This window comes from Protopterus annectens, chromosome 4.part0, assembly GCF_019279795.1.
Source record: "Protopterus annectens isolate FY-2018-M chromosome 4.part0, PAN1.0, whole genome shotgun sequence".
Classification (NCBI taxonomy): Eukaryota; Metazoa; Chordata; order Ceratodontiformes; family Protopteridae; genus Protopterus; species Protopterus annectens.
In genome coordinates this window covers 1,311,118,578-1,311,141,927 of record NC_056733.1, presented here as the reverse complement: position 1 = coordinate 1,311,141,927, position 23,350 = coordinate 1,311,118,578, and the positions used below count along the sequence as shown (strand labels likewise).

The 23,350-nt window shown below is 39.4% G+C and overlaps 1 protein-coding gene across 2 annotated transcripts in view; it reads left to right on the top strand.

Annotated features, from left to right (window-relative positions):
* Window positions 1-23,350, top strand: part of SLC22A5 (solute carrier family 22 member 5) — a 703,827-nt gene that overhangs the window by 640,432 nt on the left and 40,045 nt on the right. For both annotated transcript variants that reach the window (XM_044069191.1, XM_044069190.1), the window contains one exon: window positions 5,209-5,391. In XM_044069191.1, coding sequence (XP_043925126.1) covers window positions 5,209-5,391 — 183 coding nt within the window. The remainder of the gene's footprint in view (window positions 1-5,208; window positions 5,392-23,350) is intronic.

Genomic DNA, 23,350 nt, shown 5'->3' with positions numbered 1-23,350 from the left:
ATCAAGTGCATAAAGTACTAGTGTATGGTGTTGTGGTTAGTGTGAACTTTTACCACTGCCCAAAGACCTGCCTGGTATCTTGTCAAAAAAGTAAAAAATAAATCTCCTCCCCTCCTACTGACCAAGCAACAAAACAATCACTTTACTGTGATTATCCTAATTGTCCTTTGTTGTCATCCACTGCCTCTCAGATCGCCAAGATGGCATTGAATAGCCACAGTAATGTATTTCAAGTTGCAGTAAAAATAAAAATTGAAAAGAAAAAGTCTGTTCTGCTGCGAGCAGTTTCTGCTGTGACCACTGACCACCCTTCTATTGAGTTCCTGCCAGAAATTAAAATAAAAAACTTTCCTGGAAAAGGAAACTGTCCCCAAAGATCCATGCATTTCCAGCTCCCACATTCTCAATATGTATGAACAAAAATGCTGAGAAAGCACTGTGATCAACTGCTAAGGGCAACTTGATTGCTGGTGCTTAGACTGCATAGTAAGAAGGCATGAGCTGTTTAGTCATGTCTTCTTACTGTGTATGTGGAGTAGAAGTGAAATGTAATGCTAAAAAAATAGCATGACCTCTTAATTATGGTTTAGGATAATTATTTGTTAGTGTACTAGTCAAATTACCTTTCAGTTGTATTGCAAAAGTGGGAGATTTTTTTCTTATTTCAAAAATAGCTTCATGTATTAAAATGGAATTAAATCTGCCCCTAACCAATTGATCATCCTTGTAGTGCTGAGTTAATTCACTGCTTTTAAGGAGTTAATAAAAAGGCATATGCAGTATAGTAGAAATGGTGCTTCCCATTCAGAAAAATTGATGTTTTTACTGCAGACTTTCTTTATCTCCAGAACAGGTCACAACCTAAGGAACTGTGCTAGATTTTTCAGATCTGAATGAGTTCCCTCCAAAAATACCTCATATTCCAGACAAATCAATATTATAGGGAGGTACTAGGCTGTTTGCCCGAGGGCATTTATAAGCCTAGCCAGAGTGTGTTGGCTTTCGCCACCCCATTGATTAATTAACTGATCCTCTGTCAAGCAGAGCCAATGAATTTGACTATCTACAACTCCAAAGGTATTTAGCAAATGTCTGTTCTCTCACTTTATTGTACACCTCAAAAAGCAAAATATAATTACATTTTTTATGTGATTGAGTATTTAATAGTGGCAAAGACAAAGGACTTGCTACTACAACACGTACACCAATGGTGCTCTTCTAGCCTCTGCAAATAACAGTAAATTATAAGTCTATGTTGACCCCTTCATCATCATTAACATGCCTAGGGCCAGTTATAGATTGTGTTGATATCAGTGTTCCCAGCACAATCTAACAAGTGATCCAGGTGATCCTGTCAGAATTCTTTCAGGAGTAAGCCAGCACTGCAACAGTATTGAAGAGCTTTGGGATTTATATAATCTTGAATTTTATCGGTCCCTTATTTTATTATATTTTGTTTAATCTTTGTTAACCAGGGTAGAGCAGTGATGCACATGGACCATTTTAGACTCAGTTTAGGAGGGCATACACGTGTCAGAAAAAATTAAATCTTGTAAGTATACAAGAGCAGTAAAATGTAAGAAGCAAAAAGAATTACAGCTTACAGTTCTAAGGAATAAAACAAAATGAATGGCCAGTAAAGTAGCTTTATACGAGAATGACTAACTAGCATTACTGAAATCAGTTTGCAAATTCAGTGAATGTGAAAGCTGGTTTTCAGTACATAAAAAAGAGAATTTCTGTAGTGGACATGTAGGGAAAACTTACGCAGAGTTTAGAACCCTTCCACAGACTGAACGGATTTTACTTGGTGATACCACTTCATAAAGGTGTATAGGTCAAATGGCTCATTAGAATTCACTTCACATTAATCTGAAGAAGATGAAGGTAATTTACAGAATTTTTCCAACAACCTTGCAGGACCATTTTCAGCCAGAACACCGTAAGTCAATGAGGCAGCACTGCAGTAATGTGGTACATAAATAGGAAACAGATCCTTTCAAATGAGTAAGGAAGCAGTTCGGATCAGGGAGAGGGTATTACAACTCGACCTGTATCTTTCAGTATTTCATTATCCAGGTTGACATAATCCGTAGATGATTTAGGCAGGAAGATAACTGTTGTACACGAATAGAGTATAGATCCACACGTACTCCAAGATGTTGCACAAATAAGGAGCCTGTCAGCTCTTTGCGCAGTCTTTCAGCAAGTACCAGTACCACCAGGTACATTACCTGAAATCTCCTTTCAGTGCCAGTGAGGTTTGCCCTTTGTCTTTGCTGTGTAACCATAAACTTTGTCTTTATTGTGTAACCACAGAGTTTGTCTTTGTTGTGTAACCATAGACTTTTTTGTATAACTATAGAATTTATGTCTTTGTTGTGTAACTATAGACTGTACATCTTTGTTGTGTAATCATCGACTTTACGTCTTTGTTGTGTAATCATAGACTTTGTTATATAACCATAGAATTAGGTATGCTGGAGTGCAGGAAGAGCTTCCTACTTCATGCAAAAAATCTTATTTGAGGTTTGCTGAAAGTGGCTTTCTGGGTGTTATCGTTGCGGTTTATGTACCTGTTGAAAAATCCTTAGGCAAATTGATATGACTTCATACTAATGTGTGGTCACCCAGGAGTGGACCTGTCTGCTACGCATCACAATAGTCTGGTCAAAGTTTTGCTTTCTCATGCCTTTCGCTTTCCTTGGACTATGACCTTAAGGCATGCTGTTCCTTTCATTTCTGTCCAGTCAGCATGTGCTGCTTGAAGCAAAACTTGTCAGGGCCACATAATTATATTAATTCTTTCTTGGCTAAAACAGCTGTGGTATTCTATGGTAAAGAGCCTTATCAGTCTTCCATTATGGTTATTACCTTTGCATAGATCCATACTGAGACATCAGTAAGGCAAGGATTTACAAATGACTCTCAGGACTCAGAAGCTGTTAGATTGGAGGATAGAATTTTGATTCTTAACATCCATTTCTGCTTATATTCTGAACATGTTAAAGGAAGCTAGAAAACAGATATGAGCGTTTTACACTGTAGAGTGGAATCAGTTTGTTTCCCATAATATTTTACAAGGTCTAGCTCCTTTACATCACCATTTATCAAGGTCTTTAGACTATATAAATCATTTGTTTTATTCGTACTTATAGTTCCTGAAAGAAAGATCATATTTCATGGCCAGAACCATGACCTAAAATTCGTGCAAAAAAGAAAATGCATAAATATACCATTCAGAAGACGACCACCCCTGCAAATTACAACATTGATAACAGCAGACCCAGTGGTAAGGGGCTTGGGAACCCCAAAGCGGTTGGTCTGTACAACTCTTCCCCCTATAGGGCACCATATAGAGTCTACGCTGGTGCCACAGTTCCATTCACTGGTCAGTTTTTTAGATGGAAAAACTAAGCATGTTTTTTGGAGGTGGGAGGAACTGCACAGAGACACAGGAAGAACATGCAAACTCTAAACAGGCATTAGTCCGAGGTCAGAATCAAACATTGTATCTTGTGCATGAGAGGCGAAGAACTTAACAATTATGCCAACTGTAGAGCTGAAGAGCTTGAGAGTTGCCTGTTCCTGCTTTGGGTTGTGTTTTTCTACAGTTTGTGGTGCCGTTTGTGTATTCTTTACAATTATGCCAACTGCACAAAATTTTTTAGAAGCTGCCACATGGACTTCTGTGCACATCTTCACAACAACTGCAGGCTGGAAGCAGTCCATGTGTAAGAAAAGTTCTGGCATAGTTGTGCTGTAGGAGAATCCTGTAACTGTCTGTTTCCTATGAGTTTGCTAACTCAGCTTTGTTGTGTACCTGTATTTTGTGATTTTGTGAAGAAGATAGGCAGTTACGTGTAAGATACTAACCATAGCAGTGCTGTACATAATTTTTGCTGTAACTGTTCAATTAGAATGTTTGGTTACTGTTTGAATAAGTGTAGTGATAAGTTTTTCATACAGTGGAAATTGTCTTATTACATTTCTCCATGCACGCAAAAAAGATTTCAGATGTCAAAAGAAAGATCTTAGCAACATCGGTTATATATCAGAGGCTAAAGTAATAATGAAACTTTCATAAAATGCTGACACAACACCAGTGAATGCCTTCATAGGGACATGGGGCCTGCTGGTAAAAGCGCTGACTAAGAAAAGGTGACACACACAAGGTAGGGTTAGCTAAATGTTATAATTTAGTGGTGCAGAGACCTCTCAGATAAAATGCCAGCATGGCCATTATCTTGCATGAACTTTTACTCCTGCTTGGTAAATAATATATGAAGTGTCATTTAGGAGGAGAAAACATGACTAATTGCACGTAAGTATGCATTCGTTTTGTAATATGTCAAGGTAAAATATGTACGTTTTTGCATGTCTGGAATTTTTTCTAATCCTGTTCACATTGCATTCTGTAGAATTTGGGTGGACAGGATGTTTTTGAAGAGTTCATGGACTGCTGGGGTCTGGAACAGGGATGTCACTGTAGATGATAAGAAATAAAGAAGCAGAGAATTAAATGCTTGAAGTTGGTCCTGATTCTTAGGATGTCGAGAAGGACAAGATTTGGAAATAAAAGCTGATAGGAGTTAGCATGAGGTTGAAATTTTGCCTGTTTTGTCCTGTATCCTGCCAGGATGTAAAAAGAAAAAAACAGTACGACTCGATCACTTTGAAGCAAAGGTCTAGAAGCAGACGTTCTACTGCTTCCAGACCAGAATGACTGTTTCGGAATCACGTACACATACATTTTTGGTGTGTGTGTGCATCGCTGTGTCAGTCTCATGTTTTCTTAGAGTATAAATAACAGCTTTTGCAGCAAATGGTAAAACATTATTTTTTTGTGTTAGCAGGAACCTGTTTCTGGTTTCAGGTAACAACATTGGCAATAATAAGTATTAGCAGCAAACATTGGATTTAGAATAAACGGACAGTGCATTGTATATCTCATTGTTTCACACAGAAATGATAGAAGTCACAACTGCTTTAACCAAGAGGGGTAACATTTTTCTAAATATATGGTAGAAGAGAAATCACTAAATACCTGGTAGCAGGATGATAAAGTGAAGATGTTACACTCCAACCCAAATTAATTGAACAGAGAAGCTTAACTGTAATAAGTGTTTAAACAACAGTATGAAAATATGTAACAGAGCAATGAGAGGTTGCAGCATTTTTATGTCTTCTGATCTTTTTTGCTTATAGATCTGAACATCCTTTCCATTTGTATGGTGATGATTGGAAAATTTGGAGTCACAGCTGCTTTCTCTATGGTTTATGTCTACTCTTCTGAACTCTACCCAACAGTAGTGAGAAATATGGGTGTCGGAGTGTGTTCCATGGCATCTAGGCTTGGCAGTATCATTTCACCTTACTTTGTTTTCTTAGGTAAAGTACACAGATTAAATGTTACTTTGCTATTTTTCTGTCAACACAAAGAAAACATATTTTCTGTCATGTGGCACCTTGCATCTGGATTTATTTGTGTATTTGAAGAGTAGGTGATGTGTAGTGAAAATATGAACACCTTGCACATTTACAGTTGAAAGATCTACGAATGAAATATTTAGTGGTGCACTAGCAGGAGCTTTGTAAGTGTGTGATCTTTTGGGAAGTAAATACTCCTAGAGCTTAGGAAGGAAAAAAAAATTGGGGGTGGGGGGAGTGGACCAAATATTGCATACTGTATCCTAAGGAATCATGTCTTTTTTAGCGTCATCTTTTTCTCATATTTCCTTTTCTAGTGTTATTTATTGACACTATTGAATAGGTAGATGGGCTAGACTTTCAGGAGCTTGTTTTCAGCTGTAACATATTTACAGAATTAGGAATGGATGATAGAGCAATATACATGTATCATAATTTTTCACTTTCACTCCTCTCTGGATGAGACCCCCTGAGGCTCTTTTTAATATGCTTTAGTGTCTTTGTGCATACTGACCTTTAGCTCTTTTATCTTCTCCTTTAGTAGCCTTTATTGAGGCAGCCATAACAGGAAGTTTGGTCTTGCACCCTTTCCATTAATTCGTCATACCTTACATATCATCCATTGGCTGTCATTATCCCAGTGGCATGAAGATTTGGCTTAACATTATGATGGGTGCTACTTGCTTTTAAGGATGAAACATAAATGTCTTCAGTTTATAGAACTGTATGGTAAATCCAGGCTATATATCAATATTGACGATTATTAGTAAGTCTAGGCTATCAATATCCATGCAGTATTGGTAGGAAAAGAAGAATTTTTGCTATGTACTCCTAAGCCCACCCTTTGCAGATCTTCTATGTGTGTGTCACTAAGGCAAGAGTGAACAATATCGGCCTCTGAAACATGCACCTCTGCAGATGCTTCAAACTCTGGATACAGTCCCAAGCAGTATACCAAGCAGTGGTTGGTGCACTCACACACGCCATGATTGATCCTGTCAATTGGTTTTGGATTCTATCTCTCTTAGAGGTCAGTACTGAAAGATTAAAGAAACTTTATTGTCATTTATGACCACATAAGTGCTGCCTAAACGAAATTACAAATGTCAGTTCATGAGAGAAATGCAGTGCAAATAACATAGATACAGCGGCATTATAGAATAACATAAGAAAGAAAAAACAACACATATGATATGCAAGAGGTAGTTCACTTTACATAAATACACTAATACCAATTATCCAGTGATGAATAATAAATAAATACCCATCACCAAACCCCTTCACCATTAAGATAGAGAATAAATAGAGACTAGTGAATAGCAGCTGTTTAGTTACCATATTGCACTTGTTAACCTTATATGTGACTCTGTGTGACCATCATTTGCGTAATAGTAATACTGGAGGTAATTGCTCAGAGCAACATGATTAAATGAAAAAAGATGCTTCGATGTATCAAGTATTATGGTTGATTACGAGTTAATAAGTCTCACTGCTATAGGATGCAAACTGTTTTTGAATCTGGTAGTCCTACAACAGAAGCTGTGGTACCTCCTTCCGAATGCAAGTTGTGAGAATGAGTTGTGGGCCAGATGGGTTAAATCAGCTAGTATTTTGTATGTTCTCTTTCTTGTTCTTGTAAAGAAGAGCTCCTGAATAGAAGGGAAGTTTGTGCCCAAGATTTTCTCAGCCACCCTCACCACCCTCTGTAATTTCTTCTTCTCAGCAACTGTGCAGTTGCCAGACCATGCTATAAAGTTGCTAGTGAGGATGCTTTTGATAGCCTCCCTGTAAAAATTGGTAGGAATAGACAGTGGGAGCCTGGCCTTTTTGAGCATCTCACAAGGTGAAGCTTCTGTTGAGCCTTCTTGACTATATGGTTGGTATTAATAGTCCATGAGAGGTCATCTGAGATGTGAATGCCCAGAAACTTGGTTGTTTTGACTTTATCTACTGCCTCCCCTTTGATACTGAGTGGTTGGTGAACTGTTGCCTTTCTTCTGAAGTCCATAGTCAGTTCTTTGGTCTTATTAACATTCAGGTTCAGATTGTTCCTATCACACCAGGCAATCAATGTGTTTACCTCATCCGTGTAGTTATGTTCATCCCCACCACTAATGAGACCCGCGACTGTGGTATCATCAGCGAATTTTATAATATGGTTTAGTTATGTTTTACAGTACAGTCATAGGGGAGGATAGTGAAGAGCAAGGGGCTGAGCACACAACCTTGGGGAACACCAGTATTCAGGACTATGCGTTGAGAGGTGTTATTTCCAGTGCATGTCCATTGGGGTCTACCAATCAGAAAGCCAAGAGTCCAGTTACATAAGTGCTTGTTTATCCCGAGTTTCATGAAGCTTATCCACCAGTTGCATCAGTATCACAGTGCTGAACACAGAACTGAAGTCGAGAACTGGGGTCTTGTGTAGTTGTTCCTTCCTTCTAGGTGTTTTAGTGCAAGGTGTAGTGCGACTGATATCGCATCCGCAGTCAATCTAGTTGCCTGCTACACAAACTGGAGTGGATCAAAGGACTTAGGCAGACCCCCAGATAGATGTTTCTTCACAATCCTCGCAAATCAGTTCATGACGTTTGAGGTTAAGTCGACTGGTCTGAAGTCACTGAAGCAGGTAGGGTTGTATTTCTTCGGAAGTGGGACAATACTTGTTTCCTTGAAATGCGAGGAAACTTTCTCCATAGCAAGGGATGAGTTGAAGATGTCTGTCAGTACCAGACCTAACTGATCAGCACACCCTCCCAACACCTTGCCAAATATGTTATCAGGTCCAGCAGCCTTCCTAGGATTCACCTTCTTAAGCTGAAGTCTCACAAGTGGACAAGTGAAATGGGACAATTCACTTCCCTTCTTTGCCCTTGAGATGGTCAAGCCAGTGGTGACTGTTCACTCCCACCTGCCTTTGTCAGCTTCTCTGGACGTGGGTTCCATTTGAGTTCTTGGTTGCACAAGTTGTACTCGGGGCTTTATGCCTGTATGCCACAGAGCTTTGACTTATTTTGTCCTGTGTCGTATTCCCTTAATCTCCATTTGCCTGCTGTGACTCTGAGCCAGTAAGTTCTGTGCTCCCAGGACACTCATGATCAGAGGCAGTTGTATCTAGTGGAGTCAAATTAAAAAAAAAGTCATTACCTGCACTAGTATAATTAAATTATAATGTTAAAATAATAAAAATGTATCATATTTGACTGAAATTTCTTAACACAAACGTAAATACCCAGCTCACATATGTGTATGTAGCCCTCACCCTTATTGTAATCCTATATTAAATTAAATTAATGTGATAGCATAGTAAAAGCAAATTAGACTACAGCACTTGGAAAATACACAGCATCTGTGGCAATCTGAGAACCAGTGGATAAACTATGTCTGGTTATGCAGCTGAAAATTACACTATTTATGTAAGTACTTAAATAGCACCAGGGTAATGACTGCACTGTGTTAAGCAGTTCCATGGCACAGCCGGATAAAGCCCTTGCAGTGTTCCAGATGACCCATAATCATCTAGCGGCATGTGTGCTGGAAGGAGCCACACTTGGGAGGATGGGAGTGAAAGACCAGTATTGGTTTGCCCATCCTGAGGGGAGGAGACAGCTTAGGTTCACAGAAATTGCAGAGTGAAGAGCATGTTAAGCTCAGTGCTGCTGGTCGGGAGATTGCTCATGTGGAAGCTCACAAGTGCACCCCAAAGGCAGCAGTTGTGGAACTCAGGCACTCCCAGGCAGCACTGTGATGCTGCACCAACATCCCCAACATTCTCAGTCTCTTCACTGGCCACAGACATGGGTTGGCTTATGCTCAGGGGAGGCTAAGGTGGATCCAGTTGACTCATAGAATGAGAAAAGGAGATGGTGGCAGCTAATGGTTAGCTGTGGTGTGGGGAAAATTGTACTGTGATTTATGTTTAGGAAGAGTCCATCATAAAACAAAGATCCAAAAGGTAACTTGAAACTTGATAGAGGTAAGAAGAGATAAACTACTATCAGGAAGTGAATTTCTATGGTTGTTGGCTATGAAAACAGAAGGCTTAGTTGCTGCTAACTAAAGAGCAGGGAGATCTGTAGAGGACTGTGACCTGGTGAATATCTGAACGTGAGAAGATGTGATAGATCAGGGCAGAAGTCCAAAAATAGACATTTATAGTTAGTGTACAGTTTGACTAGAATGTTTGTATAATGATAAGCAACTAGTCATTGATATAATAATGCAATAATATTTTTGTTTAGAGGAACTGACCGTAAATCTACCTTTTTACTGCTGCAGTGTTCCTTACAAATGGGATATCTTGCTGAGGATAGCCATCAATCCACCTGCCCAGACATTTAGCCGCTTTCAAAAAAGAAGTCTAAAAAGATGTGCTCAGTGACTTCTGCTGTCCAGCCACTACCAGACATCTCCATAGGGTCAGATGAAGAGACCGAGGACTGTCTGGTTCCAATACATATGTCACAACCCCATTAGAGACTTAAATGGGGCTTGCTATTCACCAGTCCACTGAAGCCAAGTGTATTGCTGCTAAAGGCGGGAAGGGGAAGCCATGGCTGATTATCTCTGAAGGGCCTAGGGGGATTCTTTAGGTACTCATTAGAAAACATGTACCAAATTCCATTACTGAAGTTAGACAAGGGTACAGAACCTTCTAAGCTTGTTATGGCAGAGGTTCCTATTAAGAAAAAAAAAAAAGAATGACTATGCATGTGGTCCCTGTAGCTAAGGAGCCCCATAAAGAGTGGCAGGCTTTCACTTGGGGTCTTTTTAATGCCCTCATGGCCTTAAAAGCCCATCAAGGTTTGTCAGTACCTTCACTCATTCCTTTCTCTTCCACTCCATTTAAGAGACTTGGGGTTTTTGATTCTGCTGATGAGGAAGAAGATCAGGATTCGGACGATGAATCCCTTCCTTTTTCTTCCCAGATCCATTCCTCTCTTGCTTTGTGATCAGATGAAGATAATAACCTCTCCCCCTTGATTTCCCCTGTCAAGGGGCACCATTGTTAAAATAATGGAGCATTTTCAGTGGGAGAGTTCCCAAATATCTTGAGTTCCAGAAGAGATATTATGACCTTTTGCTGATGGACTCTTCCAGGCCTTCTGAAGTGCCCTCAGTTTTAGAAGCACTTCTTGATACTTTTATTTTGACTTCCCAGGGTACAGGGTTTCAGCCAGTTCTCATCGAAAGCATTACCAGTTTTACAAGCTGTTCTGTGTGCTGATAAGCCTTCTAAGATGATTCCTTCCTCTAAACTTTACCTTATGATAAAGATAATTAAGGAACTGACATGCACGGTAGAAAGGTATATACCTCTGCCACCTTAGTCTTCAGGGACATAAATTAATGGATTCGTAAGACCAGGAATGTTCTGGCTGTTTTTGCTAAGAGGGGTGTTCCGGCTGACATGTCTGAGTATGAAGCTAAGACCTCATTAATTTTCTTAAGTTTTGCATCACAGGTAGTTCGCCATTCCATCAGCTGCATCTGTGATGCTGTTGATGTCTCTTTTTGGCAGTTGCATCAAAGTCTGTTATCAGGAGGTGTTCCTGGCTTAGGTTGCAGTCTCTCCTTGAGGATATTAAGGTCAAGTTTCTCGACTCTTCTTTGGAAACCCAGAATCGGTCTGGCTTTGCTGCTGCAGAGCTCTTTAAAACTTTGCAAGATAAACTGAAGGTTATGCAGGACCTTAAACACATTTTCTTTCACCTATCCTTAAGTTTCCAAGAAGCAACCCTATTAAGACTCCTCATGTTCGTAGGTATCATAAACAACCATTGAAGGGAAAGAGAACTTCCAGGAGAGAGTTTCCTGAGAAGCCAGCTAAGGATTCCAGAAGACAGAAGTCTTCTTTCCCAATCACGTCTGCCTATATTTGACAATCATCTTGCTATGCTCCTCTTCAAGATTCCTCTTTGTCAGGTTAACTTTATCCTTTCCATTCTGGCAGGAAATTACCACTGACTTTGGGGTTTGGAAATCCCTTCCTCATTTTTTGGAGATAATTCAGCCTTCTCCTTGCCAACTGCTTTACTTTCCTCCTCTTCTTCAGGATGTTTTGGCTCAAGGGAGTATTCAGCTAGTCTCTCTGCTCCAGAGAAGGGTAGGGATTCTTATCTAGGATGTTCTTGAAGGCCTATTCTAGATCTTTCTTTTCTTAACAACTTTCTAAAAGTTCCTGCCTTCAAAATGTTGCCCTCCACTCCCTGTTTCTTCTGCTGCTTCCTCAGGCCTTTGTCTCTATACCTAAAGGACACCTATCTCCATATTCCTATTCATTCTGTCTTCAGGAAGTATTTGCAGTTCTGTTTCTTCCTCACAGCATCACTTCTGTGCTTTGACTTTTGATCTTTCTACTGCACTGAAGGTTTTTACAAAATGTCTCGCCCCAAGTCATGGCCTCCAAAACCTGTCCTATGCAGATAGGCTGAAATCATCACTCTCCTCAGTATCGTACACGTTGCTCAGAGATGATCTGTGTCTCGCCTACAAGGCAGTGTTGGACCCTGCCCTATTAGAGATGTTAAATATCTGTAAGTCTAACTCCTTGCGCATTAAGCACTTGAAAGTTCTGAATCTAATATGCAACATCAACAAAACCTGCTGGAGAGACATGTTTGTCTCCCAGAGGATGCCCCATCTGTGGAATAGACTTCACATACATGTCAAACAGAGTACCACACTGACCCTTTTCAAGCTCAACCTTGATGAGTGGATGGAAAACCACAAATTTGTCCCAGGGTTTCCACCTGTGTCCCTCACTGACAGGGGTGACAGGTGCTTACTGAGGTTTCTTTTTGGGGATAAACTCTTGGCTAGGCTTGTAAAGGTCCTGGGGCCATTAGCCTAGAAACCTCCTGTGATCTGTGAGCCTAATGTTGTATAAACAACTTATGATATTGCAGTAACTATTCAAGCAAGACACATAACTGTCAGCAGGAGTTTCTTTATACAGCTGTGAGCTTTCATATAAGTCTATGCAGTTCTGTCTCTGTTATCTAAATGTTGAGATATTTAAAGAAATATGAAAATTGTTACAGTACAAATAAACAGTATGCAAATAATATTCAATATCTTTTTGACTGCATTAGATAAAGGTCAGATATCAATGCAATTGAGTTTGCCATCATGTATGCTTTAAGATGAAATCTTCTGATAACTTGTATTTAGCATGTTTTTTGAATTATTAATCCAAATACAAAAAAAGCAGTATTTGATGCTTAGAGGCGCCAGTAAGAGTTAACAACAGAAATGCCTGGAGGCACATTCGGCTGTAATGAGTTGGATTGTAATGACAGTAGTTTGTGTTGCCTTTTATGGCTGAAATGCTCTGAAATCGGTACTTTTGTCATTAGTGTTACTAACAGTGGTGGTGGCACAACAGGTAGCACACCTGCCTTTGGTGCAGAATGCTGTGGGTTCTTTTCCCCTGCTGGTAAATTAATTGCTAACACTGCCCAAGGTCCCACCTACTTGAGTTTTAGTGGTAGGTTTCATAGGTGTTTACTAGGCTAACAACCACAAGGGCATTTTTAAGACTAGCCATGCTTCCCAAATCTCTGACACATTCTGGTACCCTTAATAAGTGTAAGCATGGGCCTGGGAGATGAAACATTTACAGGTTACCTGTGTCCATTAGAGACATAGATGCCAAACCAGGGATGTATTTCCTGTTCCCCATTCAGTTGTCCAGGTTGCACTTGAATTGGGTTAGGGAGGAACTCTGCTTCACATGGATGGGGAGCCTGTTCCATAGATGGGGTAATCTCTGTGATACATACCTATCTCTCCAGCAGGTCCTGTTTATATCACAGGCAAGGTTTAAGTCTTTAGAACAGGTAATTTTGGTGCTGTTTGTTTTGTGGATATGCAGAAGGTCCATCAGAGTGGGGTCTGACAATTCCCTGTATCCCAGACATAGATCTCCCCTCAAAAGCCTGCAGGTGACAGAGTACAAGGATAGGGCCTTCCAGTATGCATAGGACATATTACTTACTCCCTGTATTCATTTAGTGAGGAACCTCTATAGACATTCCAATTGTTTTATATGCCTGGTTAGGGACATACCAAAATGGTCATTGTATTCAATGATAGGTCTGATGGATGCCAAATATAATGAAACAATGACTTCCTTGGACTTGGATGCCATACCTTTGTTTATAAGTTGTGCAACATAGCATGATTTCCTCACCACTGTAGACACGTGATGATCGAAGGCTAGATTATTATCTATGTGTGTCTCTAAGTCCTTGACTACTGGATCAACTCTAAGGGGTGTGTTGTCAATATGATAGTTACCAAGGATGGATGACTTCCCAAAGGATACTGTTATGCATTTCTTGGCATTTAGTTTTAGTCCATGGCTTTGACGCCAGTTGTTTGTCTGTATCAGCCCCTCCTGGAGAACATTTCTCAGGTCTCCACTGAAAAAGGGCTGCTATTAGCTCAGAACTAACTGACTAACCCTGTCAACAAATGTAAAATAAATAAATGTAAAATAAATTTGTGTCAGTGTGAGACTCAATGAGAGCTCCTAATTTGCAATCATCTGCAAATCTAGTCAGCCAGTGACCACTGACATTGGCCTTGACTTCTGAGAAGTAAATACCAAAAAGGAGCAGTCCAAGGACTGATCCCTGAGGGATTGCACTTGTGACTGGCCTCTTCGTAGAGTTGGACTCCCCAATTCTAACTTCCAGGGTCCTGTCTCTGAGCAGATGGCTATACACTGGGTGACGTATGGGTTTGTACCTACCCTCCTGAGTTTGTCAACAATGTCTGAGTTGGGTATTAGTGTAAAATGCCTTGGCCAGGTCAAGGTAGGCAGTGTGAATCATTTTGCCCCATCCATTGCTTTGGTGACCTTCTCAAAGAAGTCCACTAGGTTGAGTAGGCATGATTTGCCCTTGACGAAACCAAATTGGGTTAGGTCCAATGTCTGGAAGTGTACTGTATCTCTAGTGATCATCTCCATGATAATTCTTTCCATGACTTTACATATAAGACTAGTGAAACTTTCAGGTCTGTAGAAAGGCAGTACCTCCTCTTTCTTGGGATCTTAACTTCTTCTACGTAGAAATTATGTACCAGAATAACAATCTTGTTAGTGTCACTGATGTCTGACAAGAGTCTCTGAGCTGCAGGTCTTTATGGCAGTTCCAACTTTTCTCGTTTTTCACAGAGATAGTCTCTCTTAGGACCAGTTCTTCTTTTATGTCTAAGGTAGTCAGTGCCTTTTCTTTGAAACAGACCATTCATCTTCCCATTTTTCTGACTCTCAAAAAGCAATGAGAGGGTTCCACATTCTTTGGATTTGCATAGGTAACTTAGATATTATTTAGATAAGACATAAGGAAGTCTGAACAACTTTTTATTTTTTTTCATGACAAGAAATTGGATTTAGCTGTTTCTAAGCAAACCACCTCCTCTTGAATTTCTAAAGCCTTTTTTTTGCTATTCCTTTCATGGCAAGCAGGTTGATTTTTCTGTTCATGCTCATTCTACTAGGAAGGTGGTCTCTTCTGGAGCTTTTTTCAAGAGTCTTGATGCTAGATCCATTTTACTTGGTCTTTTGTGTATACTTTTATTAAACACTATCAAGTTGGATGTTCTTTCGATGGCCAGAGCAGGTTTTACTAGGTCCATCCTCCCTTCCTCTGTGTTTTTTATAGGGTTCTTTTGTGGTTTCCTCCCATTCCCATCTTCTCCACTAGCATTAGTATCCTCCCTTTTGTATGGAATACTGCAGTAGTGATAAGGAAGGACATAGTACAGTTGTGTAAAAACTTACCATAACAGTAGATGTCCTACTTTCACTGTTTCAGTATTTCATCTCTCCTTCCCTTCCACTTTTCCACTGTTTTTTCTTTGCTGTCTGGCTAAGGGGATTTTCTTTCTTCTCTTACCGGATATACTTATTTATATTTTTTTTCCTCTTGGGTTGCTCTGGTTGTCCTGGGGCAATTAATTTATGAGGAAATGGTGCTCGTATGACATTTGTGTACCTTACGCCTTGGATGTAGGATATATGGCTGATGTATGGCACTTGGAAGAGCCCAAGGGTTTTGGTATAATGGCCAGATGTATGGCTATCCTCAGCAGGATTTTCCTTTTGTAAGGAAGGACATATACTGTAAGTTCTTACACAACTGTATTTTCATTTACATTGTATGTAGTTTTTTTTTTTTTTTTGGATACCCTCCCTTCCACTAAACATGTAATGGTCAAAGGCTAGATTACTGTCTGTGCCCATGTCCCTGGCTACTGGCTCGACTCTTAAGGTTGTGTTGTCAACATGATAGTTACTAGAGGTGGATGACCTCCCGAAGGATACTATTATCTCTCTCTCCAATTTCTTTCCTGAACCTAAAACTGAGGGAAAAAGGATACTTCATACCTTGGATGTCCGCAGACAACTCAGGTGCTCTCTTGACAGAACTAAATATTTCAGTTATTTGGATCAGTTGTTCATTTCTTGTGAAGGTAAGAAGAAGGGGCAACCTGTTCCAAAATTAGCTATTTCCAAATGGTTGTTTAAGACTATTACCTTTTAATATACTCACCACAGCAAACTTTCAGGCAGGGTTAAGGCCAAGTCTAACAGGGCCTTGGCTTCATCTTTAATTTTTGGAAAGTGTTGGATTCTAGAAGTATTCTATAAGCAGCAACTTGGTGTTCTATACATATGTTTACAAGGCATTACCAACTTGATTCCTTCTGTAGGTCTAGATCAGGCTTTGCTACAACCATTTTCCAGGGGCTCCTGGACTTTCCCCTTCTACCTCCCAAATATAGTAAGCTAGGTTAATCTACCCATATATCTCAGGCTACTGCAGTAGTGATCCATATGATGATCATAGACACAGTTATGAAACTAAACTTATAACAGTAGATTATTGAATGATCACTGCTGCAGTAACCACTCTCTCCATCCACCACCCTTGTTTTTTGGTATATTACTAATACCACATTATGAGTACTTATTTTTGTTACTCCTTACATTATCCTTTCAGGGTTTGGCCTCCGTCTCCCTGTTGGTATGAAAGATCGGAAGAACCCGGTACCCAAACCTGTCTTTTTAGTCAGTTCAGCTTGATCAGACTGATAGTTTGGACATGTAGATGGTACCTTGAAGCTTTGGAAGCTGACGAGCTATTAGATCCTTGGCAGGATATAACCCATATGACTAAGGCTACAGCAGCAGTGATCATTTGAACATTTACTGTTATGGTAGGTTTACTTACACAACTGTACTTTCCCCTATTGAGAGTTGGGTGGTAAGAAGCAGGCCAGTATGCTGGTCTTGGAGGGTGGATTACCCTCTTCCCATTGGGAACAACCTTTCCCCCCTCGGGTGCTCATCTGAGCCTACTTATTCCTGTCTTCTAAGGAGGAAGCATACCTCCATGTGCTGAGTTATCCTTGGCTTACTGGTGTTCATGATAGTGCAGGCTTGTCTGTCATGAACTTCACTGGATAATTCTTAGTGCTCCTGCTAGGTGACACCCTTGTGGCAGGCTAGAACCATCTTCCTCCCTCATGGGACTGGCAAGGTAGCAATGACTGCCCATGCTGATTCTCGCACTTAGGTCACCTGAAGCATCATCAGGGCATTATCCCCTCCATGCCATGGAGCTGGCTGTTGTATGTATGGTTTCAATATTGCCACTGGAGTTTCTGGTTAGCACAAGATGGATATGCTTTAGCACTAGGAGCTGCACCCATTTACCAAGTGCAAGTCTTGCTTCCTTAGCTAAAAGGAAGTACATTCTGTAGGTCACAAAAATGTTAATGTTTTTCTTTCTTTCCAAGATGATATAAGAATGAATGCTGTAAGTTTATTGGCCAAGGTATTTAGCATTCTGTTCAGTTTCATTTAAGGCCAGGGTTGATGGAGGGACTTCCCATTTGTTCATAGTTCACTAAGTGTGGGTAGAGTACCAGAGCATGGATCACAGATATGATTTTATTGGTATTGATTTGAAGTTCTTTTGATACTGAAAACAGTCATGATGTGTGTGTGTGTGTGTGTGTGTGCGCTTGACCCCCCCCCCGTGCTGACATTTAAAAAGTATCTCAAATCTTTCCTTAAATCCACATTAGCAAGTTTTACAGCAAACAAACTTTCTGCCATGATGTTATGCTGCAGCAGTGGATTATTAATTGGTTTCCTTTGGGATCCCGCTTCTAGTTGGTGCAACATGCCAAGTGATCCCTACATCACTAGAATTATCCGATCATTAGATTGCATATGTAATTCTTGCATGGAGGAGCAGAGTAGTTTGTGCAGTTTTTCTATTCTTGTTTAGTTCATAATTTTGTTTTATGCAGTCAGTGCAGTAGACCATTTGCAGCTTAATCACTACAGTCCCCACTATTTCCTCTGTCTTCTGTTTGTAAGTGCCTAAGAAGACAACCAGGAGTGAATTTACACGTCCTCATCCATTCACCAGGGCTGATGTTGAAGGAATAGGAGCTACTTTGTTTGAATTGGATTGTCAGCTGTACAAAGTAAGTAGGGGATCCTTTGGGAAGGAGATCTATCCTGACAACAAGTTTTGTTAATATTGCAGTGCAGACTGAGGTCCATAAAAAACGTGTATTGACCTGTCTTCCCAACTAAATTGTTATTCCAAGTTGTCTAAAACAAAAAAATAAAAATTTCAGTAGTATGTCTTTATAAAGCATTGAGGATATCAGCCTTTGGAATGACATGTATATGTGCTCATAAATCCTTATCCTAAAAGCTCTTGTAGTTTTGCCCACGTAATAATAAACAGATCCACTGAAAATAGTGATGTGCTCAATAAAATATAAAATACAATTAAAATATCCAAGGGGAGCTATAGATTTTTGTAAAGAAGTGATAAAATAATTGGGATCTTGTTCAATATAATCATACTGTGCTCAGTGTTCACATTTATAAGTGCCAGTCTAGACTTCTTCATTTTTCATACCATAGCACCCCTTATTTAATATATCCTTTTTACTCTTTGCCTTCTTATAAAAAGTTTTGGTACATAACCCAATTGTCTGGCAAGAACATCATAAGAGGATTTAACACTCCATTTGTTGGTCATTATCTATCTAATGTGTAAGCTGTATAAATTATAAGTGAAACCCGTGGCCATACTCCCATCATTATGTGTATTAGTATGACACTTTGAGCTATCAATGTTGTTTGATTCCTGCACAGAAGCATTATTGATTGCTAACTCAGTACATGTGAGTGGATAGCCTCTGACCAATAACTTTTCTTTTCAAAATTCATTTCATATTTTACTTTCTCTATATCACTAGTGAGTTCCTTTATTTGGTACTTGCGTATTATCACAACCACGGTCTGTCTGCATGGACTGCATTCTCTTCTCGGCAATGTTCTGTTCTAAATGAAATAACCTGCTTCTTATGATTTCAACATCTAGATGAATTAACCTGCCGGAGAGCGTTAAAATGCATGTTGTTATTCAACTCTTCTGCTTATGTTTTCAACAAGTCTGTTTTTTTTTGTTTTACATGATATCATCGTAACCAAGTTGAGAGCATAAGCAGAAGACTTGCTTTTTTTTGTTTTTTAAACTAACATCGCAACCACTTTATTGATTGGCTGTTTTGCAACCACACCTTAGTACGTTTCACTATACTATACTATATTGCTTCATTTTTACTAAAAAATATAGATTTTATTTTACAGTAAAAGGATTTATTCTTTTATGACCCTTTTAACATAGAGTTTAATGTAGGAAATTGAACATGAAAGACTCTGCAGAGTAAGCGTTTTGCTGTATAAGAGATGTTTCTCTAATATTATTATCAAATTTGTAAATATTATTGGGAGAAGGTATTGTAATATATTATATGTTATTTTTATGTTGATAGTTTGTTTTACTGTATATATATTTTCTAAATGTTGACTTCTTGTTGTACTCCTCTGACTTCAGCATACACACACACACACACACACACACACACACACACACACACACACACACACACACACACACACTTTCAGGCATCCATCTTTATTAACAATTTTAGATGCATAGGTTTTCATTTTAATTAAAAAAAAAACATACAAGCTATAAGTGACTGATTACTTGCTCTGCTCCATATTATAACCACGCATTCATTCATGACATTCTCGGCAGCACGATATTTAATTTAGAACAGAACATTGCAGAGAATGCAGTCCATACGGACAGACTCTGGTTGCGATAATACGCAAGTACCCTTTATTATATTGGCTTGACTAAAACTAATAACATGTTTTATCCTAACAGGATGAATATTTTGGTAATGCAAAATGCTATTGCTAGTTATGTTTTTATAACTAATCTTAGTAGCTGAAAAGCATTACCATTCTTACATAGTTCCAAATCCAAAAACACAGTATTAACGTCAGAAAACGTAATTTTTAGCTTGAAAAAAATTGGATTTATTTAAATCCTCAGAATTCCTTTAAATTGCCTACACTATGTTGCCATATTAAAAAAAATGTCATCCACAAATCTATGCCAGCACCTAACTTATTTAAAGAACTCATGATTATAGACATAATTCTTTTCCTACTGTGTTAAGACCAAATTTCTGTAGCTGGGTGCTATAGCTGCATCCATCAATACTCCACGCAATTGCCTTGAACAGTTAGCTTAAAAGACAGCAGTATCCATGAGTTCATTAACCAGCTTGACATCCATAACTGTTAACTGTTGAATTTCTAATCGTTCATCAACAAATATGTGCCTTTAGCTAGCTCTTGTAATAGAGACTCTTGATTTTGTGTCTAAAGTAAAGTTGACTAGTACTGCAATGAGGCCATTTTAGTTACTGAAGACATTCAGTCTTTGCTCACAGTTGGGTTGGGAGTTGGTATAATGGTTAACGTGTTTACTTCACAGATACAAGGTACAGGGCTTGATTACCACCTTTGAAAGTAAAATTGGATAGGATTAAAATAGCCCACAAAGGCTGCTACCCTAGTATTTACATAGGAACTTATAGAACATACTTTGCATCAACATGAATTCTTTGAAGTAGAGATATGCAGCTCTAATGTGTGATATTATTGGCTGACTGTATTCCTCAGTGATTTAACAGAAAATCAAACATTTTGTATGGGACAGGGAAGAAGTATAAGGCAAAAATTAGCATCAGCTAAGACACTACTGTGCATCCTATCAGCTGTTCCTATATTCTTTCTGGAGCAACTTCGGACTTTCTATTTCTGCATGTCCATGGAGGATGGTGATGGTTTTCTGGTAGCAGAATTTGCTTTAATTCCCCAGCAAAAGAGTACAGAGAAAGGGATGGAGTAGCAACTGCAAAAAGCAAAAGTGAACAGCTAATATTTGAGAAGGAGCTCTAATAATGTTTGCAAGGAAAGTCAAAACATTGAAAGTTTATTTTCAATGTAATTGATTAGTACAGAGCAAATTAAGAATTGTATGATTTAAGTCCTACTGTTTGATTACTGTAAAAAAAATCATTGCTCTTTTTATGTAAGAGGAATGTCACACAATGTATTGTGTTTGCTGAACTGAAAGTAAAAATGATCATTGTTATGGTTTGTGTGTGTTGACGTTTGTCATCACAAACTTCAGCATCACACATAACAGGTATCAGTCTTCAGTGGTCTGAGCAGGATGCGTGGCAGTGAAACAGATCAGTGGCACAGCGAGCATCACCATACTTATCATGGTTCTTGGGCATGGCACTTTCTGTGTGGAGTCTGCTTGTCCACTTTCTCTATCTGTCTCTGTGGGTTTTATCCAGGTGCTCTGGTTTCCTTTCACATCCCAAAACAATGACACATATGAACTGACATTCCTCTAGTTTGCATTTATACAAGCATGTAGTCTCAGTCCGCACTTATGCATTTTGTAATTGACCTGGTTTGTCAGGTTTAGTGCCATTGTGCATGTCTGTGCGTGTGAAAAAACTAGTATTGGCAGGTGCATATGTAAATCTTATGGATAGCAAAAAAAAAAAAAACAGCAATTCATGTTTCAAAAATAAGGCACAACATGAATCACAGACAACCTAGACCCTCAGAGCTTTTTGGAACCAACACTCCTGACTGTATAAGTAGTTTAGTATCATCATCTGCCGTGGGTCCACAATGTTTAAAATCAAGCCCACTTGGAGGTGGGTACAGTGTCACCATACTGTGTGTGGTGGTTGGGTGACACTGTAGTCATTATGTCTTTATTTTTTCCTCACAATCAAACTTCAGATTAGTAGGTTATTTTAGTTTGTGTGGGGACTGGGACAGTGTGATCATTATTTCTTTTAACTTTCCTCAAAATCAAACCTCAGAGGTATTCATAGAAGTTTAGTATAGATTGTCTTGGAATAATAAGTTGGAATACATTACTGTGGGCTTTGCTTTTTCATCTTCTTCACAATCAAAATCATATGTATATATAGTAATGTAATCTAACTTTCTGCTCCTAGACAGACTCTGGTGATTTTCTGTGCACACCTTTGAGGTTTGATTTTTTTTTAGGAAAGCTAACTAATAAATACACTGTCCTGTCCCACTGTATCTTTTGCAGATAGGGGTATGGGGGCATGATGCATATGCACTTCTGATATCAACAAGTTGCATTGCATTCCCGTTTTGTTTGTTCATTCACTTTTGTCCCAGTCTGCCATCAGAGGGGTATACAGAAGATGTGTGTCTTTTAAAGATAATGGTGTGGAGGCATGCTGTGCAACTGTGCAACAGCAGCAAATTGAAATATGTTCTGTGTTGTTCATAGTATCATCATATTATGGAATACTAGGCTATCTGACCCAAGAGGCCTTTTTATGCCTAGATACGTTTCCCAATAAAATTGATTGGAATTAGTTCCTAAGGGGTTGTAGGGGTATATTTACTAAGGCATGGCTGACTGAGCATTTTTAAGCTTCCTAATAGAGACAAGGTGTAAAGCCAGAGGTACAGGTATGATTCCCCATCCACTTACCCAAGTGCAAGGATGAATTCTGCTTCACATGACTGGAAAATCTGTTCCAGAGAAGGGTAAACCTCTGAGACACTTACCTATTCCCCTAGCATGTCCTGTTTGTGTTGCAGGCAAAGGTTGGGTCCCAAGATTTGGTGTTCCTGATGCTTTTTGTTTTATGGATGTGCAACAGATTCATTAGGGCTGGATAGGTGACACTTTGTAAGGTAACACTTTGTAGGCCAGGCATAAGTTGTTTCTTAGCAGCCTGTAGGAGATTAAATATAAACACAAGACTTTGAAGTGGTCCTCATAAGGCAGATTTTTCATACCGTGTGTTCTTTTTGTGAGGAATCTGTGAGGATGCTCCAGTTGTTGCATATGCATGACCAGGTACATACCAAAGGGGGCATAGTACTCTTATGAGAGCAGCGTGCAGTGGATCAATGACATGTTTGGCTGTAGATGCCATACCCCTGCTTATAAGTTATGCAACATAGGATGTCTGCATGCTTTCTCAAATTCCTGACTACAGAGTCTACTCTTAGCAGTGTATTGGCAATGTAGTGGTTTGCTGGTGTGGTCGTCTTTCTGAATGGTACTGTGATGCACTTTTTGGCACTGAGTTAAGAACATTTTATTTATTTATTTAACATTTGCTAACCAGGAAATTCCGACTTGGAACAAAGCCAGTTTTCATCGGAGGCCCGGGGAGAAACTCTCCAGATGCATGTCTTTCTAATGTGGGAGGAATCCGGAGCACCTGGAGGAAACCCACACGAATGCAGGGAGGACATGCAGAAGGCACCCCAGCTTAGAACTTAACCAGAGAACCTCTTGCTCTGAGGCGACAATGCTCCCACTGCACCATCCAGGCTTCATGTCTTCAACATGACTCTGGCACCAGTTATTAGTCTGTATAAGGCTCTCTTGGAGGATATTTGTGTCTTGGAGGATTCAGTGACTGTTTC